The sequence below is a fragment of the Tursiops truncatus genome, chromosome 18 (assembly GCF_011762595.2).
Source record: "Tursiops truncatus isolate mTurTru1 chromosome 18, mTurTru1.mat.Y, whole genome shotgun sequence".
Classification (NCBI taxonomy): Eukaryota; Metazoa; Chordata; class Mammalia; order Artiodactyla; family Delphinidae; genus Tursiops; species Tursiops truncatus.
Genome location: NC_047051.1, coordinates 12,456,068 through 12,483,550, shown reverse-complemented (window position 1 = coordinate 12,483,550; position 27,483 = coordinate 12,456,068). Strand labels below are relative to the sequence as shown.

Genomic DNA, 27,483 nt, shown 5'->3' with positions numbered 1-27,483 from the left:
GAGGGGAAATCTCACTACAAATAAGTGCTACGTATATGGAAATAAAGATTCATTAGTAAAAATGTATTTCTTCCTATAAGCTGAAATAGAAAGCAAAGGAAAAAGCATATCCTGTCTACTGTTTTCAACCTGTAATAGGATTTCAGTTTGTAATAAAAACATTTTTGAAAGGGTCATCTGTGCATGGTGGAAATTCAAGCAGTACAAAGGGTTATTTTGAGAAAAGATATTGTCTCCCAACCACTGAAGCTCCTATTCTTCTACCCCATGCTACCAGTGCCCCAATTTTCCTTTGCAACTTCCAATTTTGTATATAAGCATACATGTGCGTATAATTATATCTTTACATATAATTTTTGGTAACATTACTTATGACCCTTTGTATTTCCCTATTCATAACTAAGTAACTATAGTCCACTTATAATTTTTGGCCAATATCGTCATTGATGGACACCTCTTTTGAGGACTATCTTGTTGGTTGTCTCCTTTTTCTCCATAGTCATTTGGATTAACTACTACTGAAGCAAAACATCTATCTTATAGTTTGCTTTCTTTCCTTTTCCTTTTCTGATCGCTTTCTAGCAAGGTTTGGTAGTACTCTAGGGCTGCTGGTTGATGAGCTGAAGCAAATCCCCCTGGGTTTCCTCCCTGAAGTGGGCTGTTCCTGAGTGATTCTCCTGCCATTAAATCCTACCGACTTGTTTATTCAACCCCTCCAAATCCCACTCCTCAAGTGGAAGCCTGGGAATGGTCTTAAAACCAAGGAGTTGAAGGAGCTTGAGTTACTGATATACCCGCTGTTACAGAGTAGTGTAATAAAGATTGGGGCAGTTGCTCATTCATTGTCATGAATACTGCTAGTTTCCTGGCTGAAGTACCTCCTGCTCTCTGATTCTTCCTACACTTGCTCTGCAATGTCATAGAAAACTACATTCCCTGTTGGCCTCATTTCTTCTCTGTTCAGTGAGAACTCTAGCTTCTATTCCTGAGAGTAAAGCATCCTAACTTCCGCCACTTATTCCACTAAATGAATCTGAGCTCAAGCTTGCAATCTATCTTTCCTCCTCTATGGCTGGTGGAGCCCTGAGATATACTGTCACCTGACTGCAGACTGCCATTTCAGGCTCCTGGTTTCCAGGCCAAACCTTTAATGCCCAACTCATCAATCCCTTTACACACAGTATTACTGAGGATATAGACCTGGCTGGATATAACAGAGACACCTTACTAGCCATGACAGACACAAGAAATTCCATCTCTCTTTGACGTAGTAGTCCAAAAACAGGAGGTCCCTAGTCCAAAACAGGTTATAGGATAGTAGCTCTGCTCCCCAAGGCCATCCAAGGACACAGGTTCTTTTTCTCTTGTTCTGGCTTTCCCAGTGAATTACCTTCATTTGGTCTACAGATGATGTGCTGCTTTGTCCACATTCCACGCAGCAGGATGGAGGAGGAGAAATGGGCTGCCTGTCTTCTGCTTCAGGGCACCGTCTGGAAGGTGCACACATCTTCTCTGTTCATAGCCCATTGGCCGTAACTTACATGGCCACACCCAACTGCAGGGGCAGCTGAAAAATAGTCTTAAAACTGAAATAAAAAATATATACTGAAAAGTACAAAAATCATACATGTATAGCTTGCTGAACTTTCATTAACAGAACACACATGCATAACCAGCATCCAGGACAGAACGAGAGCATCATCAGAACCCCTGAAGCTTCCTCATGCCTCCTTCTAGGCTCTATCCCCACCCAAAGGGAAACCACTCCTCTGTGTTCTAACAATAATAGTTTCACCTGCTTCTGTACTTTATACAAATTGAATCATCCACACATCATTTGTGTCTGGATCCTTTCGCATGACATTATGTGAAAATCGGCTGTATTGCTGGGTGGGTACATTCCCAACCAAAACTTCTATTATTATGAAAGAAGGAAAAAAGTTATCAGGGGACTATTAGCAGGCTACTAGCTACTAGCCATCTTTCTCACTGACTTCAATGTCTTTCTAATTTTTCCTTTTCCTACAGCCTCTTATCAACTCCCCCGCTCCATATTAGCAGATGACTTCTCTCTGCTCCTTTCCCCAAGTCTACAATAGCAGATGACTTTGCTGGAAAATGCAAGCTGTGAATGCCTTTACATTATTACTGCAAATATACCATATCTCCACTTACTATATCTCCTTTCCTCTAGACTCAAATCAACTAGCATTAACATCACTTTGTCATGTGGTTAGAGCAGTCACAGGGCCTGCTCAAATTCAAGGGGGCAGAAAAATAAAATCTAGTTCTTAATGGGCCACATCACATAAGAGCATGTGGGATGGGAGATTTTGTTGTGGCATCTTTGGAAAGTGCAGTCTACCACACCTACCTTGAAAGCTTTTGCAGAGTTATTTAAAACCATAGTAATCATATACAGAACTGTGAGAAAAAATAATAAATTGTTTTCAAGCCACTAAATTTTGGGGTGATTTGTTACACAGAAACAACTATACAGTTAGGTGTATCAGTTACCTACTGTTTCAAGAATGCTGCATAACAAACCATCCCACAACTCTGTGGCTTACAATCATAACTATTCTTGCCCACAAGTCTGCAGGTCAGCTGGGTGGTTCTGCCAGTCTGGACCAGATCAAATGCACCTGCAGTCAGCTGGCAGGCTGGCTGGGGCATAGCTAGTCTAGCACAGCCTCACTCACATATCTGGCTGTTTACTGGCTATTGGCTGGTACAACAGAGGTGACTGGGCCATGTGTCTCATTATCCTGCAGGCTGTGCTGGTCTGGGTTTGTTACCATGGCAGCTGGGTAGCATTCTAAAAGGACTAGCCAAAGTGTTCAAAACCTTTGGAAGTCTGTCTACTCAGAGCTGCCATGTTATTATTTCCTCTGCATTCTATTGGCCAAAACAAGTCACAGGGCCAGTCCTCCAGATTTAAGGGGTAGATAAACTCAACCTCTCCGTGGGAGGAACAGCAAAGTCACATGACAAGAGTTATAAATATATGCAGGGATAAAAATGTTGGGGACACCTTGCAATAAATCTACCCTAAATATGTAAAAAACCTTATTGTTTTCTATAATATATATTATGTATATTATATATATATATATATATATATAAATAAATTCAATTCCTTTTCTTTTAATTCAGCTGTCACTGGCCTATTACTTTCCCTCCTTTCCTAATCCTCGTGTTCCATTTGAAGAAGGATAGCTGGGTTTTTTTGTTTTCTTTTTAGTACAAAAGTTAACTTATACTCTAGGGATTCCATAAAGCTCCTAACACCATAAGTAAGAAAACTCTAGGGATTCAATAAAGCTCCCAACGCCATAAGTAAGAAAACAAGCTAACAGTTAATAACAAATGGAAATGAATTCCTCTGCATCCAGTGCGGAGCAACTAAAGAATAGAATAAGTGACTCAGACAACTCAAAGGTCAATAACTGGACTTTAATGAATAATTCTGGTAAAAGCATTTTTGCACAGATATGCAGGTATAAAACACGTATAAAAAATGAACATAAGATTCTTTCTCTCCTTAAGTACATCTTAGAACAGCCATGACTAAGTTTAACTTGATACATATTTCAGAGCTTAAAACCCAAGAAACTAACAAATTTTTGCACAGTTTAACTTGAGGCACATGCATTTATTGTCCTAACACTGGAAATACTTTCTTGACATTTGATTTGATACTCTTATTGGTAAGCTTTGCCTTTTAAAAGTTTTCCTAGGAGAAAATACAAGAAAAAAGTATCTATCCGGATTACTCATCACTCTTTGAACAATACTTAGGAATAACACAATCTTAAAATAGCTCAATTTTGAAAAAGACTGACAAAATGCTGGAGTGTTACTCTTATATTCAGGATCTCTTTTTTTAAAAAGAAATGAGTATAAAAAGGTAATTTTGTCCTGACATTGGTGGGATGAGATACATTTGTACTGTTCACAAATTCAACACACAAGAGTGTCTGTTTTAAATGAGATCAACACTAATAGGTAACAAGAAGTAGAGAAGCCAACTTTAGGAGATGCACTCATTCCAGGGTACTTGGTTAATCCCTCTCGAGTTTTACCAGCACATCTCTGAAAGGAGATGCACATCCTAATCTCACAGCTATTTAACAATGATCACTTTCCTTATACACAGAAAATATGCTTACCTCTTTGACAGCTCCAGTCTTAACTGCAAAGAAAAGGTTATTACGAGAACCCAGTTCTAGGTGCCCCAACTACATTTTATCATCACAAGTAGTTCTCAGTGTTTCTTAACAGGGGGATTATTGGCATTGCGTGTAACATAATTCTTAGTTGTGGAGGACCATTCCAGACACCTAGCATTCCTGTCCCATTCACTAAAAACCAGCAGTTTTCAAGGTCGCCGTGACAAGCAAAAACATACCCATATGTTTCCAACTGCCCTTTGATGAGAATTACTGAGTTAGATGATTCAAGATTAATATCTATTAACTTCGTGACTTCCACAGAAAGCAACTGCTTCATTACCTTCAGTAACAATGACTGAAGAGAAACATTTTGTTTAAAAAAACATTGTAATTAAATATTACTTTGGAAAGATAAGCTGATTTCTTCAAATCCACAGTGATCTGAAAGGATCAGATGCACAATGTGCAATACTTATTTGTCCCCAAATGCACACATACAGTCACAGGAAAATGACTGTTTACCTTCTACTGGCAAATCTTGCCCCATTTATCTTTAGTATTAAAAATATGTCCATCCACTACAATAAGATAAAAAACGTGTAGGACTTCTTGATAAATTCGCTCACACTGATGTTCCTGGAAACTGCTGTTGTCTTTGCTCCAAAACTTGCTGATTTAATAGCTGTTGTTGTTTCTGTAAAAACTGCACCACTTCTGGACTTCTTAGTAATGACTTAAAAAGGAAAAATAAAAAAATATTTATTAATAACATTATTTTTATGGGATTAGATCATATTCATGCTCTAAAATTACTCTTCTATATCCTTACACAAGATACAATATGCTTACGAAACGAAACATGCCTAAATTGAATTCACTTCTGCATCTGATGTACTGCAATTAAACTGCAAACTAATAATAATAAAATTTGATGTCGTATATCAAATACTAAAACCTAAAACTCACTGGTGAAGCCTGATCTTATTGGTGATTTTGCACACCAAGGAAATGCTTTTATGATATGCCAGCATGTATACCCTTTACGAAACATAAGAGCCCAAAACAGCACTGGATTACAGCAAGAAAAAAAAGGAAAAGGCATACCATGGGAACATGGTTAAATGCCAGTTTAGAAACACATACATGTATGACTAGTACTGGAACTCAAGTTCCTGCCACTAGTTTACTAAGTCTTTCTGAGAAATTAAAAATGGTGTGTGTCTGTGTGTATAGGTATGTGTGTGTGTATATATAGGTATACATGTACAATTAATATTAGCATATTACCAAAATTTCAGAAAAGAAATACAACTGCTCTGAAACAACCAACATAGTTTTATACACTCACCATTTTTAAATATAGTTATACTCATATGACAAATATAATAGACTATGGCTAATACGTTTTTATTAAAATACTTATATAAATTGATGAAGGTAAAAAAACCTTGAACCTAATAAAGTGAACAAGATAAACCAAATAAGGTGGAAACGTTATCACTAAAAACTGATTTTTAAAATGCAATATTACAGCATAGTCTATTTCCTATTTATTACTTTTCTTTAAAATTTATTGGTAAAGACTGCCCAACATTTATTAAGTAAATGTACTAAAGTCTACTTAGCTGTTATGAGACTGTTGGACATTGAGGTTGTTTAAACTACCATTTTACTATTTGTGATAAATACATTTCTGGCAAATATCCTTATGCTTAATTTATCCATATTTAGGATTTGTTTCCTGAGAATGTCTTCACAGTAAGTATGATTTCTGAGTGAAGGGATACAGACTGCCCAGCTGCTTTCTAAAGTGCTGTACTAATACAAGATGCCATCAGCAGAATGAGTCCCTTTCATGGAACCCTCAACATCACTGTGTGTTATCATTTAAATAATTTTCACTTATTGTACTGTTTATTGTGTGATCTTTACTGATATGAAATATCTTTCCATATCATATAAGGGAAGCATTCTGCTTTTTTCTGTTTATATTTTTTGCAATGTATGGAGGTCAAAATTTTTTCCTCCCCTATCTGTGTGATAAAAATGTCAACCATACCAACCACAGTCTTTTACATATTTGTTGCAAATGTTTTTCCTGTATGTTATTTTCAAGTTTGCATTTTTATTTTTACCACCATTTTTAACTACAATATTCATTTTTATGTAGTGAAATTATACTTTCTTTGTAATTTTGTCTTTATGAGATTCCAGCGTGTACTGGCAGAGGCACAATTCTATTCTGATTACCAGTTTAACAAATTTTAAGATCTCAAAAGCTAAATAGTTCCATTTATAACAAACAACTTTTGTTAGATTTGTAACTACTTTACAAACAGATATTTACCAGTCTTTTCTGATTTAACACTTGTTCTAAAAGAGTAGGTCTTGCAGGTCGATCCCCAAAAGATCCTGTTCTCTGTTTAACAATGGAGAGTATATTATCTGCACTTTCCTGGGATAAAAGATAAAAATGCAAATAGGATTAAATGTTGATATAGTAATCCATGATTAGAGGCATTTCAATGAAGTAATGAACAGGTCTTTGCTTCTCTTCCTTCTTGCCCAGTTCCTGGGAGCCTTTAAAGTCCCTCTTTAAGTCATTAGGCAAAGTGTTGGCAGTTAATTTTATATAACATGCCTCACTCCCTCTCCCTCCAGGGCTTCCAACCTGGGATCTTCTGTCTCCAGAAGGTCTCAAAAATCAATAGTGGAGCAGGGTAGGGGAAGGGAACCTATTTTAATATTTGTGAGTGATTTTCAATATTACAAAAAAGTGCCAAGTGCAAACTGAACATTCTCCTCAGATAAAGCTATCCAGGCCAAACCAAAGTTTGCCTGCCTTTGAATATATGAACTCAAAGGCCATTCATGTAGTGCTAATAAAACACTCTTGATAGTTTTTTGCCCAACAAAACAACAACAAACAAATTAACAACAGCAAAAAAAATGGGGAAGGGGAGTAAAATATTACTCAAAGAAGCAATTGATACACAAAGATTTCAAAATTTGGAAGTCACCAGGAGAAAAATGACAAACTGGCTTTGAAAAGACTGGAAAGCACTGGTATAAGTAATCTCCTGCCACTGGTGTAGACAAAACAGGCAAGTCCTAAAATGACACCATTCTCTTTGAGACATCGTTCCTCAAACAAAATCAGCAGCACTTACTACCAACTATGTATCCCCACTGACCTGATAAAATCTTAAATACAATTTTCCTGGCTAACAAAATGTTAGTTCACTGAAACATTCTGACTCTTATAAAACCATGATACAATACTGACCACATCCAAAAATTCTGACCAAATATAAAGTCACATAAGCTGTGCCACGTATGAATTCACTCTTATTCTGCTCTTCATTTTGGTTATTATTGAAGCCGTTTTCTTCTCTTGACCTTCTTTCTAATGTCCTCTGAGTTGTCTATTAGAATACTCCCTTTCTTTATTTCTTTCACTATGAGAAGTTTATCAATCTGATGTTAAAAAAGATGTTCAATCCCTTAACATTTTAAGCCTCACAATATAAAAAACTGTAAAAAGAGGAATCTAATACCCAGAGAAAACAAAAATAATTTTTTCCTCCCTCTCTCCCCATAGGATTAACTACTTATGGGACTGTGCTTCATTTTTATTGCACAAGAAATGGGATGCCGAAATTGATGATGGAGTACCCTGCATTCTCACAACCTCACACACAGCACTGTGTACATTCTGAATGTTAATAACACAAAATCACAGAAGCTTGTAGTGAAAATAAACTTGAGTCATCTAGTTCAAACTTCTACAAGTGTTGGAATTCCCTTTTCAAAAATTTTCAACACTTTTTGTCCTAAGGAGTTACCAACTTTTGAGGCATCCTATTTGGTTTTGAATATCTAACACGTAGGGAGTGTTTACTTAGGTTGAGCTGAAACACATAACCCCTGTGATCTTCACCTAAGAGCCCTAGTTACTTCAGAACTATGCAAAATAAGTCTACTGCTTCTTCCAAATGATAGCCTTTTAGATATCTAATGATAATGATCAATCCCACAGGTCAGTTCTTTCATCCCTGGTTCCTTTATGTGTCTCTCACACAGCATAATTTTTAGATACATCGACTAAATATTATATACGTTTGTTTCTCATTTAACCGTGATTTGTGTAAGAAATACTGATTTTTAAATCTCTTAATTTCTAATCTTGCTGCTCACACTATGGCAGAAGACCCCATCACCACCTACCAGTCCTACTATAATCATCTCCTAAAACATCTCTAAATCTATAGGCTCTTGACTTTAATCCACTCCATCAGAGTTGGAGCCCCTGTTACTTCCTAACTAGGAACTTTCTTTTGAAGACTCCGAATTCAAAATCCATTGCCTGGCATTCAACATCATACAAAAATTGGCTTCAAACTCTTAAATTTATCTTTTGGGAATTTTCCACATAAATATTCTGCTTTAGCTAGAATGGTCCCCTTGCTGCCTTCCCAGAAGTGCCTTCTGTATTCCCACTTCCCTTCCTTTACTAAAATGTATTCTCTTTCTTTTCATCACCAAAATTCTAGGGAAGCAGTATAGTGTGGGGATAAGAATGAAGGCTCTAGAACCAGAGTGCTTGGGTTTGAGTACTTGCTGGCTGCACGACCTAGGCCAAGTTACTTAACCTCTCTGTGCCTCAGTTCCACATATGTAAAATATAGTACTTATCTCATTGCTGAAGGGTGTGAGGCTCCATTTACAGTTTAGCACAGTGCCTGGCACATTAAGAAACTTAGCTGATTAAGCACATACTATTAGCCGTCCTTTCTGGCTTACACTGAGTTGTATTTTCTTTGCAAAGCCTTTCTAGAATATCTCAGCCTACAATGATCTATCCTCTCCACTACTAAAGCACCACTGTACAGTTGGCCCTTAATGTATCCTGCCTGTCCCTGTTAGTTATTTTCTTTACACTCAGTTCAACAAAGACTTACAGCTCTTGATTCCTCAGAACTGGTAAAGTGTCCCAATACTGTAAGATAAATGGCTATTATTTGTTGCTTATAGCAATTAAGTATCTTCCCTAAAAAAATCATGCAAATTATTTTAGAATAGGAAAATTATTAAGGTTCTTTGGGGGGGGTGGAGGGAGAGATTCGAATTCAGTATCTATTTGCCTTTTGTACATTTTCCTCAAACTGTAGATGTAAATGCTGGGCAATTAAAAAAAGAAAGTTGCTACAGGTAAAATACTTCCTTCTTGAAAAGAAGTATATTATCTCCTCTCTCTGTAAAGAATTCTGAAGTGAACGGGTATGTTTGGGACAAACAGAGGGACAAATGACTATTTCATTCTGTAATAAGTGGCTTATTTACTGATAATTGGGATACTAAGAACAAAATCAACTGAGGAACAGGACACTGAGAACACAGTAGTACTAAGCACAGAGTACTAAGAACAGAGAACTGAGAATAGGTTTAACTAAGAAAATAACACTAAGAACACTAAAAGAGTACTATTAATAGGGGTACTGAGAACAGGGTACTAAGAATAAGTATACTAAGAAAAGGATACCGAGAATAGGGTAGTGATAACAGGAAGAGATTATCTTCTCCAAAGTACCAATTTCACGCAGGTTCCTAAGTCTCTTTGCCTGCTCCTCTAGTGATGAATCAGGTCAATCATTTACTATCTGCCCTTCCAGCCCATATCCCAGACCTTTGAAACGACAGCTTTGCTGACATGTCACATCATTTTCATTGAGATTTATTCATCTCTCACAAGGATGCACCAGAACCTCACAAGGATGCATATGTTTGTATAAACTGTAGTTGAGGGCAAGCACTCATTAACTCTCAGCCACAAGTCCTGCCACAGCAACCTGGCTCATTTGGGAGGCGGTAGGCAGGCGCTGGAGACGCGGTCTGCGGCCAGAGTGGGGTTTCTTTTTCCACCTCCCACTCCCCCAGACCCCAGTCGATACCTCAAGTTTGACATTTCCTGCGCTGCCAGCCTGGGCGGCCCCACCGCAGTTCAGGGCCTGGTCGCTTTTCTTCTTCTTGTATTTATCCTTGTACATCTTGTTGCGGTGTTTCTTGCACATCCACGGCTTGCGCTGCTTGGCCACCTGGCTCGTGGTCTCGCTGCAGCCCTCGTAGGTGCAGGTCTTGCTCATGCTGCCCCCGCCGCTGCCCCGTCTCCGGGCTCCACCGCTGCCGCCCTCTCCCCCAGAGTGGGTCTCCTCGTCCTCCAGATCCTCCAAACTAGCCGTGCTCTCGCCTCCCCCCGGGGGGTCCGAAGTGTCCAGCAGGTCTGTCTCGTCTTCCCCCGCCTCCTCCTCGCCATCCCCCGCCACTTCGCACAGGTACCGAACGGGCTTGCCCGCCCCGGCGCTGCCCCCCAGGGCCGGAGCCTGCCGCAGGACCCCCTCGGCCGCAGCCTCGTCCGGCCCTCCACAGGGGCGCATCACCAGCAGGGTGAACTGCGAGGCCGCGGCTGGGACGGGGGTTGGAGCCCGGGCCTGGCCGGAGGCAGGGGCGGGGGCCCCGGGGCGGAGCGCACCGCTAGCGGCGCCCGGCCCCGCGCCCTCGGCGACAGCCTGCACCTCCGTGCTGCTGAGACCTGGCGGGGGTCCACGACCCCAACCCTTCAGCACCTGCCGGGCCCAACTGCACTTAGCAAACCAACGACCCGGGACCCGCGAGAGGAAAAGTGGCTGGCTCAGCAACGGCGCCCCGACTGCGCCTGCGCGGCTGCAGCCCGCGCTTGAGCGTCTCTACGCTCTGTCCCTTTCAGGGAACCCGGCGCCTCCGAGGGGCGGAGCTGAGCGGCCGCCGGAGGGTCTGACTGCGCATGTGCTGTGGACTCTGGCGGGAGATGCTGCGCCGCGCGGTCACCGCCGGCGCCCGCCGGTTTGCTGAACGCACTTGAGGTACTGAGGTGCTGGGCGGGACAGCGCTTTTGCCTGGAACCTACGCTGCCTAGAACGTTTCAAAGCACTTTTGTACTGGAACTCCACAATGTAAATTCAGATTTTTCCTGAGCAATCTTATGTGGCGTCAGGACGCTCATTAAAATATTTCTGACTGAAAAGCTGACTGAAAAGGGAGATGTGGCAGTGTCACAACCGGGCCCCAGTAGTTAGCAGTCAAGGAAGGCAGAGGCGGCCGATTTGAAAATGGTACCGTGGAGGAGTGGACCAGACCGGGGGCCAAGGAGTATCTGTGTGGAGAACTAAATGATTTACTCCTGAAACCTTTTTCTCTCTTGGAAACATTTGATTTTTAATACTTGGCCTTTGCTGTGACCTCCAAGGTAAGTCTTAAATAACGTTTTCAGTAACTATAGTGAAAATGTGTGAAAAGGAATACTGAATGACAAACGTTAAAAAAAAAAAAACCCACAGTGATCTATCATTTCTACCAGTTGTCACACGATGGCTGATGGCTGAATCTGAACTCAGCCAAGTCTCGGGAAGGGCCGCATCCTGTCATGTCCTGAGCAAAACTGTCGGTTAGATGTGCTCTTTCGTTTTATTTTTTCCTCCTGCCCTGGTCAGAGTTCCCATTCCACCTATTGGAAAGGAAAGCAATGGTTATCCAACAAATGACCAGTCCATTGACGTTAGTGTTTGGGTGTTGATGTGTGGGTCGGTCACCAGCTACATTTGAAGGAGAGGCACGGTGGATGGGAGAAGGTTTGGAATTAGACCGACCTGGGTGGCACCATGCTGTGTGACCAGGGCTAGTGAGTGACTGCCTCTCTGAGCTTCAGTTTTCTCACTGGTAAAACGGGCAGTCGGTTGGTTGTGTGCTAGAGCCAGTTGATGAGTGCCCACTGTTAAGATTTCACGAATTCATTTAAAAATTAAATTCTGTAAATTTACAGTTAAATTATGTTAGAAACAAAGGCTAAAAAACTTGAAACACATCTCTTTCTAATTGCTTTACTCTTAGCTCTGCGATAAGATTATTTATGTCTATTGTATCTGTATGTGGAAATACTGTTTAGTGGTATGATACTGCATATTTCTTCCCAACTCTGCATTCAGTGGTATGTTGGTAGCTTGAAACCAGCCATGGTGGGACTGTTTACACCATGGAAATTGTCAAATGCTACAAAGCAGGGTTTGAATTATTGTTGGTTGTCTCCAGACATAAGCAAGTAATAGTAAAAATGTTAATGAAGATTAAACTTAAAATGTTTCATGTCTGGGGCTGTCACATTGTCAATACCCCCTCCCCCCAACTGAGGAAATATTCTTTCATTTTTTTAACAGCTATCATTATTTCAGCAAAAAAGTTGCTTACGTCATTGAAAAACAAGTGAAGTTTTGGCATATGTCTTCATTTTTTCACTTTTGTCCTTAATGTAAACAGAGTCTCCGCCAACATTCATGTCAGAACTACACTCTTGGTCAATAACGTGAGCAACTTCCTTGCTGTATTAGAGAGAAATCAAGCATTTATTTATTGTTTGAATTTGTGACACTATTGTTGGTGAAATAATTATAAAAACTGATAGTGGATTTTGCAAGAAATGGCAAGTCATACTAAAGTATAATAAATAAAGAGCCATATATTGTATCATTAATTGTAAATTGTGTGCTAAACATTCTTTATATCAGTTAACTTGTTTTAAAAAATTTATGAGCATATCACTGAGGGTAGTACTGTTTAAATCCTAGTACAAATTCCTGTTATATAGTATTTAATAAATGACAGCAGGTTTTTTTTATTTTAAGTTTTATTGAGATAATTTACAGGCCATAAAACTATCCATTGTAAGTGAACAACTTAATGATTTTTAGTGAATTTATTGAGTTGTGCAACCATCACCACACTCCAGTTTTAGAACATTTTCATCACCCTGTATAAGATCCTTCCTGTCCATTCTCAGCCAACCCCTGCTCCTATTCCAAGCCCCAGGAAACCACTAATCTACTTTCTGTCACTGCAGATTTGCCTTTTGTGGGCATTTTATGTAAATGTAATCATATAAACATGGTCTTTTGCACCTGGCTTCTTTCACTTAGCAGAGTGTTTTTAAGATTTGTCTACTTTGTTGATTGTATCAGTAGTTTATTTCTTTTTATTGTAGAATATTATTTCATTGTATTGCTTATCTGCTCACCAGTTGGTGGACATTTGGATTCTTTCCAGCAATGTTCCATAACGGCAGCAGGTGTTATTATCTAGGGCTGAACACATAATGCGCTCTCAAAATATTTCCTGAATGAATATATTAACAAACGAATGAGTCAGGGTGAAAGAAGGAGCGTGGATGGACACAGACTTTTAGGTTCTAGGCCTGGCTCAGTCCCTAAGTGTCAGTGCAACTGACCAGGTGGGGACCAGGAGTCTCTGGGCTTTAGTTTCTCAGTTATAAAATGATGGAGTTGGTCTAAATGATCTGTAAGCTCTTTCCTAAGTTTAGAATATAATATACTGTAATGATCTTTTACTGTGCTTAGGCCTACTCCTTGGGATTCTGATTCCAGTGGTCTGGCGTGGGCCTGGGCATGTATATTTTTAGAAAGCTCTCTAGGTAATTCTAATTTGTAATCAGGGCTGAGAACCATTGACTTATCTGTTATAGCTAAAATGTAATCTAGTAGACTTATATATACAAACAGATAACCTAGCTTTGGCCTTCATTAATATAGTGTATTTGTCACCAACCAATAAGATTTTGCATATATAGTTTTTTTGTTTGTTTTTTTGCGTACGCGGGCCTCTCACTGTTGTGGCCTCTCCCGTTGCGGAGCACAGGCTCCGGACGCGCAGGCTCAGCGGCCATGGCTCACGGGCCCAGCCGCTCCGCGGCATGTGGGATTTTCCCGGACCGGGGCACGAACCCGTGGCCCCTGCATCAGCAGGCGGACTCTCAACCACTGCGCCACCAGGGAAGCCCTGTGAGAGGCTCTTTGATGTCCAGCGTCTCCTTACCTGTGCCCTCAGCCCATCTTACTGGCTGACTTTGTTCTCAGTGCTCAGAATGCAGTAAACAGGAAACAGTAGTTCATTTCTTCTAGAACAGAATCTCCAGTGCTTTATGGACACTTTACAGATTGGTATTCTTAATTCATTTCTAAAACTTTAGTGTACAGCTTCTGAATAAACTTTTTCTTAAATCAGGGAATAGTACCTCTATTCCTAGCCAAAAAAGGTTTGACCTGCTTCTCCACATGAGGTTATTTTAGATTTGCAAGTCTGAGCCTGGTTGACATTTAGGGAGGATTTCATGTCGACCAGGGTCAGTGAAAGTCTACTTATTCTATACGTCTGTTTACTCCCCTCCTGTGTGGTTTACTTCAGCTTCTGTCTCAGGAGGACCATCTAGACCGGTCGTAATGCAGCCCCAGGGAACAGGACTTTCTTAAAAACATGTTGAATCAATCAAGGAGTCATGCAAATAAAGTTAAAAAAATAAGGAGAGTTGTTGTTAGAAGTACTTTTTCAAGTAAGGTAAACAAAAAAGAACCTAGGTTTCACACCATCTGTATTATGTGTACTCACCACTGCTTTTTATGAACTGTTGTCTCACATTGTCAGACAAGGAGAAAAGAATATACTAAATTCAAGGCTCTGGAAGAGCAAGAAAAATACTTTTGAGTTGAGAATATACTTTAGGTGCTACTGAAATTCAGCAGAAGAATTAAGTCAAAGTGCCAGGTTTATTAACCAATTATTAATAACAGAAGTACTTAATTTTTCCCAAAGGAAAAAAAGGGGGGGAAAGTAATTGTCAAGTAACTTCTAGCTGGACAGTAACTCCAAGGTGATGTTTAATGTTCAACACCATACATTCGTACATCTGTATTTTCTCAATATGATAAAAAGCTATCTTGGATTTTTCTTTTCTTTAACAAAGTAACTAAATATGAAAATTTGACTCTACAAACTAGTATACATAAAATAGATAAGCAACAAGGATTTACTGTATAGCACAGGGAACTGTATTCAATATCTTGTAATAACCCATGAGGGAAAAAAAATCTGAAAAAAAAATATAACTAGATCACTTTGCTGTATACCTGAAACTAACACAACACTGTGCTTCAATTTAAAAAACTGAACAATGTTTAAAACTTTTTTCCATTCCAGTAGTCTTTTTAGAAATATATTTAGGATGAATAAGGGTATACTAATGGTATGTCAAAATGGCAAATGGCCAAGCTGGAAAGGCACCAAGCCTTCTGGAACAATGTCAAGCTGGGCATGGGGGGCAATAGTATTTGTGTCAAACCACTGTTGCCCATTGCCTTCTAAGGGCCATTTGTTAGACTCTGGGAGAGGAATCCAACCGAGACGCTTAGGCTATGGAGCTTTAAACTGCGAGTATAGGATAGCATCAGCCCCTCCCCTGGCATAGTAAGGAATTAAGGTCCAAGGTAGTGTGACTCTGCAGAACCTTGGCTCCAGCCCTAAGCTTCCAGCTCAGCTAGGGAAGCACCAGCTCCTTCCCAGGTGAGATCAGGTGCCAGGATCCAATCCTTGAGACTGACCAGGGTTTATTTCTTATGTAGTTGGCTGAAACTGTTTTCTATGAAGCTCTGCCTGCAAGGGATCCACCCTGGACACGTTATCCCTTACCTCTTAGGTATTTGTTGTTTAATTGAGCTTAATGTAAGTTACCAATATAGGAAGAAACAAGTCAATATTTCTCTTCTCTTGAATTTACACTATGCTGCTGAGTTGGTGTATTGAATAGTTTGTTCTGATGTTTAAAATACAATGTAATTTATATTTTGCTTTGGATATAAAATGTATTTGTATGTCTAATATTCTGAGAAGACCTAGAATTTCAAATGAAAGTGTAAAATCATAATTGGCTGAACATTTGATAAAGTCCTATGATTTGTCAAGGACGGGGACTATGAGTTTAAGATTTATTCAATCAATCAATCATTCTTTTTTAAAAAACCTCATTGGGATATTTCTATATCATAAAGTTCACCCACTTAAAGTATACAATTCAGTGTTTTTAAATATATTTATGGAGTTGTGCAACCATCACCATTATCTAATTTTAGAGCATATTCATACAAAAGACTATGGAGAGATTGTGCTAGGCCTCTGGGGACTCTGAGTATCAGAATTAAACAGGAAAAAAAAAAAGTAACCAAAAAATAAATACATAGTTTCAAATGTAAATTTCATAACATAATATCTTATCATACTACTTAGAAATTTTTAGATTATATAAAAATATGAAATATTTGAGAACAGTACCTTTCTTTAAAATTCAAGGACATGTCTGTGTTTCCGATGTCTGTTTTAATATTTTGTACTGTCTATTTACGTTAATTTAAAATGTCCTGTAGACTTTTATAGTAAGTGCACGGACTGAAACCATTCTCGACTATATAGGTAGTAGAAAATGCTGCCACAACTTAGCTTCTTTTCAGACAAGTGGGTGTGAAAGTCTTAACTGGATCCCAAACCTTTTAAATTAGACTGATTAAATCATGCTTTGTCCTCAAAGTTCTTTTGAAGCTCAATTAATTTTTCTTGTAAATTCTGGGTAACATGTTCCACATCTGCTTAAAACCACCCCATCTGGTGTTGTAAAATGTTAACTGATCTTTAAATCTAATCATCATAGCATCCACATGAGAGCAATCTGTTTCTGAGTCAGTATCCTTTTGTCTATCCTCATGTTAGATAGATTATGCTGCAAAGCTGGAAAATACAAAAATCATCAGTGAACAAGGTTATTTTAAAATACTCGATTTGTCGAAAAAGCCAAGATAATTCCCTGCACTGTAATGAGATCGATCCCCTTTCCTTTAAGTTTAAGAGGGAACTCATTTACACTGTAAATATGCATTTACATTGGAGAGATCTGACTGCCCCTTCTAACCCAGGTAATTGCATTAGTAATAGGGGTAGAGTCGACCTCTCCGATCTCCTATGTGAGCAAATAGGAAGTATCAGCATCACATGAGATGTATTCTGGCCAAAAATGTTTAACATGAATCGAATGAAACCTATAATTTCCTGTTTATAGGGGAGGGAGGGAGGAATAAGTTAAACCACACAATGAGGAGACAATCAGAAACATCTAGAATGTGGAAATTCTAAAAGATGACTGGTCTGGTGGAAAAAATCAATGTAAAAAAAAAATTTTTTTAAAGATAGGGTTGACAAATTTTTTGGATTAAAAGAGACTGAATACAACAAACAAATGCAATATGTGAAACTTGATTAGAGTCCCCCTTAAAAACAATAACAAAAAACAATAATAAAAGGTATCTAGGGGACAATTGGAGACATTTGAAAATGGACTGAGTATTAGGTTACATAGATAATTATTCCAAAATTTTTTTGATGTGGTAATTACATAGTGGTTATGTAAGAGAATATCCTTATGTTTAGGAGATTTATGCTTGAGAATACAGGGATGAAGTGGCATGATAATGTATATTTTATTTTGAAATGTTTTAGCTAAAATATACATACATATAGGAAGCAATTATGGCAAAATAAATTATTGAATCTAGGTAGTGAGGATAAGTATGTTTATTGTCCTAGTCTTTCAATTTTTCTGTATATTAAAAAATATGCATATTATATACAAAATATAAATTGAATAAAGAGACCTTTGCAAATATAGCTTAGAAGCTATACATCATTGTTTTGCAGTATTTCAAATTTGATATTTATTTTTTTCATTGATTGCATCAAAAATTCCACATAAGTCCATAATGTGAGCCAAATCTTTTTTTTTTTTTTTTTTGCGGTATGCGGGCCTCTCACTGTTGTGGCCTCTCCCGTTGTGGCGCACAGGCTCCAGACGCGCAGGCTCAGCAGCCATGGCTCACGGGCCCAGCTGCTCCGCGGCATGTGGGATCTTCCCAGACTGGGGCACAAACCCGTGTCCCCTGCATCGGCAGGCGGACTCTCAACCACTGCGCCACCAGGGAAGCCCGAGCCGAATCTTTAAAAGAAAAAAATTCCTTGGAGAACCATCTTATTTGGACAAGACATTCAAACTCTTCATTGACATTTGATAAATTATGGGTAATCTGTCATTGAAGGGATTACTTTTAAACATTCATTGATCTGTGGCCTCTTTCTCTAAGATTCTTGGTAATTAAGTATTGCTAATGAATAATGAAATGACTTCGTAAAAATATTTGGTGGTTCTTTTTTAAATTGGCTCTGAACTAACATTACTGACTCTCCATCTGTTAAATAAGTAATGATGTCGGAAAAGTTTTTTTTTTCTTTTAAGTAATTTTGACGGTTTCAAGTATTGACAGTTCTTTTGTATTCATTGTCAGTCATTTTGAAAATGACATTTTTGCTACAATTTTTTCAGGCCTTGGAAACTTTACATATGCAAATGGTAAAGCTTGTTTATCATAAAGGATGCTTTCATCTACTCGTTTACATCATGCAGCTGATTTCAGTGTCTTTTGTAACCCTCTTAAAGCAGCATTGCAATGGAATAGAGGAAATGATTTAATATGATCTTTTCTTCCTCTTTGTAGTTATCTTTTATACAGCTAAGATTAATTTTTCTTGAATATTGTGTGGCATGCCATATTTTGTGATCATTTATGTTGTTCTGTAGAAAACAATGAGACCTGTCTCCTTCTGCATAGAACATAGTCAAACGTTCCAGGGACAGTATTGCAGTTTTTAGTATTCTTTAAATATAGAAATATATATCTCTTCCAATCAACATGTTCCTTTGTAAAATGCTCGCTTAATCTTGATGTGTTTGTCGGCTTAATGAGAAAAAGCATGCTGGCAGAGTAGGCACATTCGTGACTGTTCATTTGTACAAAAAGCTGTAAAACCCAGCTTCTAATATGTAACTGAATACTTGTCCATATTTAAAATCTATATTTGACATTTTGAAAGAAGAGCTAAATGAGGAAATTTGTACATTTGCTTAGAATCACCATAATTCTATAGCTACAAATGCAGACCAATGCAGTTGTGTTGTTTTGGTGACTCAGATATCACCCATGTTGCTACCCTTGGTGACCTGGCTTTCTGTAATGGGAACAACTCTTGGTAAAATTCTGAACGAAAACCAATGCATTCTTTCCTCAGTATATATGGTAGTTACATTCCTGTGAGTTCAATATACATTAACACCATGAACTCATACTTTTGGTTATATATAAACCAGAATTTGAATCTCAACTCAGACAATTATTGATAAGTTTTTCACCTACATGGAAGCCCAGAAGAACATTCAGAAGTTGGACATGATGCCTACAGTTCCTTTTTGGTACTGGCCTGTCTGCATATTGCAGGCATCTCGCATCCCTGGCCCTACACACTGAACATTTGTAGAGTTCCCCAAAGCTCCAATTTTATGACAACCAAAAATGCTCCTTGCATTTGCAAAATGCCTTCTAGGGGCCTACATCACATCGTCTGAGAACCACTCACTTAGAATTTAATAAGCACTGACAAAATATTAAGAAAAATAAAATGTTATAGGTGCTATGAATGCATGGGTAATTCTACCTGGAAGACTTAAGAGCTTCAGAGAAGAAGTGATAAGATACCTTAAGTTGAGCCATGCAAGATCTACATGGACTAACATAAAAGGGCATGACAGGCAGAAGAAACATATGATAAAGTTTATAAAGCTCAGAGACCTACAGCTGGAAGGTACAACTGGCACCCAGGTTGCAGAGGTACCTGCATGGTATCAAGAAATCATTCAGGGGGCTTCCCTGGTGGCGCAGTGGTTGAGAGTCTGCCTGCCATTGCAGGGGATGTGGGTTCGTGCCCCGGTCCGGGAGGATCCCACATGCTGTGGAGCGGCTGGGCCTGTGAGCCATGGCCACTGAGGCTGCACGTCTGGAGCCTGTGCTTCGCAACGAGAGAGGCCACAACAGTGAGAGGCCCGTGTACTGCAAAAAAAAAAAAAAAAAAAAAAACCATTCAGGGAAGTACACAGAAACCAGGTTTTGGAAAGGCTTGTCTTCCATGCTAAGGAGTTTGCATGCTGGGAAGTCCAAGATCAAGGTGCCAATAAGATAGATTTTCTTCTGAGACCTTTTCTCTTGGCTTATAGGCGGCTGCCATCTCACTGTGTGCTTATATGGCCTCCTCTTTGTGCTAGTGGAGAGAGAGAGAGAGAGAGAGAGAGAGCGCACAAGAGCACAAGCCTTTTCCTGTCTCTTCTTATAAGGATACTAATTCGTATTGGATCAAGTCCCCACCCACCCTTATGACCTCATTTAACCTTAATTACTTCCTTAGAGGCCCCATCTCTGAATATAGCCACATTGGAGGTTCAGGCTTCAACCTTTATATATAAATTTTGGAGGGACACAAATATTCAGCCTGTAACAGGCTGCCATGACAAAATACCATGGACTGGGTAGCTTAAACAATAAGCATTTATTTCCTCATCATTCTGGAGGCTGACAAGTCCAAGATCAAGGTATTGGCAGATTTGGTTTTTCCTGAGGCCTCTCTCCTTGCTTGCAAATGTCTGTCTTCTTGCTCTGTCCTCATATGGGCTTTTCTCTGTGCACATGGAGCTAGAAGGATCCCTGGTGTCTTTTCATCTTCTTATATGGATACCAGGACTATTGGATTAGGGACTCAGCCTTAGGACCTCATTTAGCCTTAATTACCTCTTTAAAGACCTCTCTAAATACAGTCACATTGGAGGTTAGGTCTTCAACATGTAAATTGTAGGGAGACACAATTCAGTACATAACAGATTTTGGCAGGATAATTTTGAAATTTTTGATTTACTGTTTCTAATCTAGTAGCAACCAAATATATTCCCTCTATCTAAAACCTTCTTTAATACCAGTTAGAACCTTAGTGTGTTTTTCTTTTCCTTTTATATCTAAAGGTCTTTGAGGTTTCATTTTAGTTTAATTTCTGTTTAATGTATCTCCTAAGATTTTAACCTTACTCCTAAGAAATATTCTTCCAGCTTAATCTGTCTCTTCCTTTCTTTTATTTTAATTTTCCCTCTGCTTATGTTCTGATATGAAGACTGACATATTTTTCATTCCAGTTTTTCTGTGAGATTTTGAGCAATCATGTCCCCCTAGAGACAGTATTTTTAAATGATCAGCATTTTTATTTGTCGTTGGGTCAGCAATAATTTATTTCAGTTATTCCTCTAGTATAATCTAAGAAGATGACATTTTTTTTCAATACAGATGCCCATTTGTTCTTATTGTAAATATACCATCCTTTTATGGTTGAGCCTATGATTTCAGTCTGAAATCAAAAGCCTTGGCTTGAACTCATGAAATGAACAAATTTGGGCCATCTTGAGTTTGCATAGTTGGGGGTGACTCAAGACTGTTGACAAGTCACATAAATTTAAGACTGATTCCTCTGGCTCTGAGTATAGAATAGAATTTGGGCAGTAAGATCTGGTACTACCTATCTGAGCTTAATGTTAACAATTTAAAGCTAGAATCTCATATGCTATTGCTCAGTGACCCATGTGGAACTTAACTATCTTTACCGACCTGGCTGAAAACCACAGGTAGACACAACATCCTAAATCAACTATACTTCAGTTAAAAAAAAAACAATTAAAATTTAAAAACCACAGCAGAAGCAGGAAAGTATGCTGCTGAAACTCTGCCTCTTTCAAGGCAAGACTTCACTGGGACTCAAAGGCTCTCTCCTGATGGTTAAATCCCTGTATCAGCCCTATCTTCAGGCATAGACCTACCTGGGCATGTATTGTTCAAGGTCATCTGCAGCTACCCACAGAGTAAATTCTACCTCAACCCAGGTTTGCTTGCTAAGGCCTGTGTGGCTAATGTTCTAGATCACCTGAAGTGGTCAGTGCCTGCAGCCCAGGCAATATAGAGAGAGCCCTTGCCTGTATACAAAGCCAGCAGATCAAAATCTTTAGGCAGCCGAGGCTTAAACTCATTCACACTGGCTGAAGCAGCTAAGAGCCAACTTCATGAAAAATCAAGCACAAAGTATTAGCTGTGAAAAACTGAAAAGATTAAAAATTCCTGCATGACCTGAGCTTGATATAGTCCTCACAAAACTGAAATTATACCAATCAACTCCTCCAGCCTCCAGAAACCTCAATTTTCATATGTTTTAGTCTTGGTCTTCAAATTCATTCAGGTGTGTGGCAACAATGGAATTCCTGATGCCAAACCTCAGAACTGGATTGGGGCTTGTCCATCCTGCATAATCCCAGCACTCCCCTCATCCCTTCCCTTCCCAGGGGCAAGGCCTCTCTCTACGGCAAGCTTATGTCAAGTCTAAGAGAGGCCCAGAGTGCATGTTCTCAGCAGGCAGGCACACCCAGGAGAGGGAGGAGGGAGGAACCATTGAGTACAGCTCCCACATCTGCCACTAGCATTATTCACTCTTCCTCCCCCTCCATGAGTGAGAGGCCAGTGGTATCTGGGACCTGGAAAGAAACATGAAGAAAGAAAAGTAGACACCCCCCTCACCTCACCCACATGTGCACTCAGTTTAGGAGATTCTAAAAGTGTTTGTAGCTTTTTTTTATAGTATAATATACTAAGAGGAAATCTTTAAAGCCAGAATGAAAGGTTTGAACTTAATTTATCAGCTCTGGTGCATCCTCAGAGTTTTAAAACAGAAAAGTAAAAATAATCAATTTAACATGGGAATAGTGCATAGTCAGAAGGTGTGAAGAAACTGGCTAGGAGGCTAATGGAATTTTTAAGCAAGAAGAAAAGATTAAACTCATAGCAAGTAGGAATGAAAAGGAGGGGACTGATGTAAAAATTTCTTCACGTGCAGACAATCTGATTGTGAGCAACAAAGGAAAGGTAGGGGGAAGAGTCATTGCTAGTTGATGAGGTCTGAAAGCTAGTTATGGGAGAATGGATGGCACCATTAGTAAGTGAGGAAGACAGGAAAGTGTTTTTTTCTTTTTTTTTCCCCACATCTTTATTGGAGTATAATTGCTTCACAATGCTGTGTCAGTTCCTGCTGTACAACAAAGTGAATCAGCTATATGTATACATATATCCCCATATCTCCTCCCTCTTGAGCCTCCCTCCCACCCTCCCTATCCCACCCCTCTAGGTGGACACAAAGCACGGAGCTGATCTTCCTGTGCTATGCAGCTGCTTCCCACTAGCTATCTATTTTATGGTTTCCTTTGCTGTGCAAAAGCTTTTAAGTTTCGTTAGGTCCCATTTGTTTATTTTTGTTTTCATTTCCATTACTCTAGGAGGTGGGTTGAAAAGGATCTTGCTGTGATTTAGGTCATAGAGTGGGGAAAATGGTTTTGACTGAGGATATGGGGCTGATGAGTTGTTTGGTTATTTTGTCATTTTAAGGTATTTTAGACACCTTACCAAAAAAGGATATACACAGCATAACAATAAAATAAGTATAGATGGTAAAAGTCAGGATCAGGGAAAAGAAAGCCACAAATGACAAGAGTCCATATTATTGCTATGAATGAGATTTAAATTTGGCTCTGAGACAAATGACCAGTTCCCTCATTCTCATGAGTGGATAGCATAGAGCATATCAATTATTTCGAGGGGTAGGGAACACCGTTTTTCAGCATAAATTTTTTTTTTCACTATTCTGATACTTTGGCTCTCTTGGCTGGTCCCCAGAGTCAGTTACCAAAATCCACTGATCCTAAGTTGATTTCCTCTCTTGAGTCCTCATGTGCTCCTCCACCACTCAGAGCTGTTACTTAGGTTTGGGCCATTCCTGTTATACAGGGATCTCTGCAACTGTCTCCAATTAGTCTCCCTCCAATTCTGTCTCCACATTGCAGTGTCAAAGATCAACAAAACCAGACACTAGGTAAAGATGGATTTTATTGGAATAAAGGAGAGACCCCAGGGTATCCCGAGTTCAACTCTAATCTGTGCCTAGGTGACTGGGTGTTTTAAAGGGAGAGTGAGGGAGTAGGGAGAGGGAGTGAGTGGGGGCTGGAGCAGAGTCAGGGATGTGAAAAAATTACAAAAAGCAAGTAAGTGGTTCCTGTCTGGGTGATTAGGCCATGAGTGCCTGCTAACACATTTACTGAAGTTAGTATACCCTCCCACAGAGGGTGGGAGACAGGCCCTGTCCTTAGGATTACATTTCAGAGGAACAGCTTAGAGGTCATTAAAGACACTCTTGGGCTATGGGAGGTACAGGCAGAATTTTCTGTAGGACATAAGAAGGATTTACAATTGAAGCTTTTAAAATAAATACTCTCAGAAAAAGGAGGTCAGGGGCCTCTCTCAGCTGTTGGCTGGAACAAAGGGTAAGTTCTTTTGGTAACCTGGAGCTCTTCCAGGCAAAAATTCATCACTGTTCCAAACATGCGACCTTAGGCTGCTGGAAGCCACACCAGTTTGGTGCATGGGTTTGCATGTTCTTAGCAGCCAGAGCCATCTTTCTAAAATCTAAACGGAATCTGTTACACTCCTGTTCCAAACCTTTCATGTATTTCCCATTTTCATCTGGAAAATGGACACACTTCTCAGCATGACTTACAAGGCCCTTTGTGATCTGGCTTCCACTCCCCTCACCAGCCCAGGTCGCATCATCCCTGAGGGAGGGAACAGTTACTGTTTTTTGAGCGCTGACACCCACCCTCTTCCTGTTGAGTCTTGGGTTTCCTGAACCTCTTCTGGCTGGTGAGCTGCCTCTGTGGGACCATCACGGAAAGTCCTGTCTTCCTCCAGCCAGCAGCGGGCAGCTTCAACCGGGCTCTCTCTTTGGGGACCTCGAGTCCAGGGCAGAAGGGCACAAGGGCAGACACCTGTTTAGGGTGCCTGCATCCCAGAGCAGTGCTCTGATACCAGTGCAGATGACCTTGGTGACCAGCCCCGAGCATTGCCTGTTTCTCTTTCTGAATCTGGCACTCCTGCCCTTTCACTGCTTCTATGAAATCCTGATATCCTTCCCATAAACTGCTGTTTACCTCAGCCAGAGTGGACGGGCTTCTGCTGTGGCCACCAGAAAACCCACCGTTCTTCTGGCCAACTCCTGCTTTTCTTTCAGGCCTTGGTGTAGATATTGGCATTTTTTTCCTTCATCGTGCAAGAGGCAATTTCATCTGCCTTTATTTCCATCATTTTTTACTCCTACTTCCCGGGCTTTGTATCATTAATCAGAGGGGTGGATCCCTCTTATTTACTCATTCTCTAACCCTGTTTCCTTATTTTCCATAGTTTTGTTTTTGTAATGAATTTTGCGATCATATTTACAGCAGTTATTTATGCCTGAGTCCCGGTACTTAACTGATTTTGGTTTTCCTATTCTTTAGTTCTTAATTTTTAATCTCCTCAGTCAGCAGGGTATCCACAAGGTGTTTAATTTCTAGATCTTTGTCTTTGCATAAGAACACACTTGGGCTGGGAATAGAATTCTTAATTACATTTCCTCCCTCTAAATCTTTACAAATTTGCTGTTACCTTTAGGAACTCAGTGTTGCAGGGAAGTCTGGGGAAAGCATCTTAATTTTGGTCCTTTTAAGGAAAGCTGCTTTTCCTGCTCTCTACTTGGATATTTATAGGATTTTTCATTTTTATTTTTATTTTTTTTGATAAGGCATATCTAGGTATGGGCATTTAGAATTAATTTAGAATTTGCTTGGGCTATAATGAAGCAATTTTCCATATTGACTGTTTTTTGTTGTTGTTGTTAGCATTTAAAGTTTATACTATTCTATCTCCTGTATCAGTCAGGGTAGGACCAGAGAGGCAAAACCAGGGGGGTATTATTTCTTTTAGGGAATTGACTATACGGTAGCCAGGCTTCAAGGTAGCTCACCCAGTGATCGCTGGTATTTGTGCCTTTGTGTGGACCCCTCCCACAATGTATTAATCTTGGTCTGTATGACCAACAGAACATAACGGAAGTGGTAATGTGTGACTTATGAGGCCATAAGGACATTGCTTCTTCTGCCTGTTCTCTTGGATCGCTCACTGGAGGAAGCTGGCCACTGTGTTTTGGGGACACTTGAGCAGGAGAGATGAGGGACTATCTCCCGCTAATAGCCAGCATCAGATTGCTGAGTGAGCCATTTTAAGAACAGATGCCCCCGCCACAGTTAAACCTTTAGATTGGGGATTGGCAGATTGACTCACCATGTCAACCAGCCTGCTGCCTATTTTTGTAAATAAAGTTCTGTTGGGGCACAGCTGCAAACATTTGTAAATGCATTAGCCATGGCTGCTTTTGCCCCTTCGCAGCAGAGCTGAGTAGTTGCAACAGAGATTGTATGGCCCACAAAATCGACAGTATTTGTTATCTGGCCTTCAGAGAAAAAGTTTGCAGACCGCTGCTGGCATTTTTTTTTTCATTAATTTATTTATTTTTGGCTGCGTTGGGTCTTCATTCCTGCGCACGGGCTTTCTCTAGTTGCGGTGAGCGGGGGCTACTCTTCGTTGTGGTGCACGGGCTTCTCATTGCGGTGGCTTCTCTTCTTGTGGAGCACCGGCACTAGGCATATGGGCTTCAGTAGTTGTGGAGCGCGGGCTCTAGAGCACAGGCTCAGTAGTTGTGGTGCACAGGCTTAGTTGCTACGCGGCATGTGGGATCTTCCCAGACCAGGGCTCGAACCCTGCACTGGCAGGTGAATTCTTAACCACTGTGCCACCAGGGAACTCCCTGATGCTGGCATCTTGACTGCAACCTCATAGGACAAAAGTACCCACTAAGCCACTTCCAGATTGCTGACCCACAAAAACTGTGTGAAACAGTAAATATTTCTATTGTTTTGAGGTAATTTGTTGTACAGCTATAGGTAACAAACACATTGACCTTATATCATTGTGGGAGTTGATTAGAAAGTCTATGTGAGTCGGTATTGTTTCTGTATCTGGTGCTGGGGCCTGACATGCTTGGGACAGATGGTTGGGAAAGGAAGACAGATGTGAACTGGAGCTTGCAAGGCTGAACTGAAGCACCCGGGGAAGGACTAGAATGCACACTGGTCACTTAGCCTCCACCCGTGATGATGAGGCTGTCCTGTAGGAGGTGCTGGCGCCCTTTGTCCGGGAAGTAAACGTGTACCTGACTTGAAAGTTGGAGAAGCTAAGGAAGGATCCTGTAGGAGCTGAACAGTTGTGGGCCCCCCTACCGCCCTCATCAGGCCGGGTGAGCTGATATGCCTGAGTGCCTTGTGCCCTGCCCTAAACTTTTGAGCATAAAAAGATGGCCCCTATTTCACTTCTGCCTTGTGAATCTCTAGCAAAATGTCTCTCGTTGCCTATGCTAACACAGAACAAGGCATGAAAGTGAATCTAGGAAATAACAGCTCCAGCGTACCTATCCATTGTACTTTCTTATCCTCAAAGGGTCAAACACTTTTATTTAATTAGCATCATTATTAGGTGATGTATCTTTCCACCCTCTCCATTCCTAATTA

General features: G+C 40.0%; 2 protein-coding genes across 2 annotated transcripts in view; one reads left to right on the top strand and one right to left on the bottom strand.

Moving 5' to 3' along the window:
• Nucleotides 1–3,435: 3,435 nt before the first annotated feature.
• Nucleotides 3,436–13,352, bottom strand: RFXAP (regulatory factor X associated protein). Its single transcript, XM_073795482.1, has 6 exons — nt 13,276–13,352; nt 12,501–12,583; nt 10,991–11,123; nt 10,127–10,916; nt 6,523–6,630; nt 3,436–4,908 (listed from the first exon to the last, which is right to left on the bottom strand). The coding sequence occupies exons 1-6, from the start codon at nt 13,350–13,352 to the stop codon at nt 4,798–4,800; spliced, it is 1,302 nt and encodes a 433-aa protein (XP_073651583.1). The 3' UTR covers nt 3,436–4,797.
• The window catches only part of SPART (spartin), a 373,903-nt gene continuing 357,581 nt past the window's right edge, over nt 11,162–27,483 (top strand). Inside the window, exon 1 of the mRNA XM_033843895.2 lies at nt 11,162–11,457. The gene's annotated coding sequence lies outside the window, so the exon portion shown is untranslated. The remainder of the gene's footprint in view (nt 11,458–27,483) is intronic.

Coding starts and splice junctions, on each gene's coding strand:
- RFXAP (XM_073795482.1), bottom strand. CDS start 13,352: ATGTGTTCAGCCCTAGATAATAACACCTGCTGCCGTTATGGAACATTG. Junction 6,631..10,126: donor CAGGAAATGTCAAACTTGAG/GTATCGACTGGG, acceptor CTTTTATCCCAG/GAAAGTGCAGATAATATACT. Junction 4,909..6,522: donor TGTTAAATCAGAAAAGACTG/GTAAATATCTGT, acceptor TTCCTTTTTAAG/TCATTACTAAGAAGTCCAGA.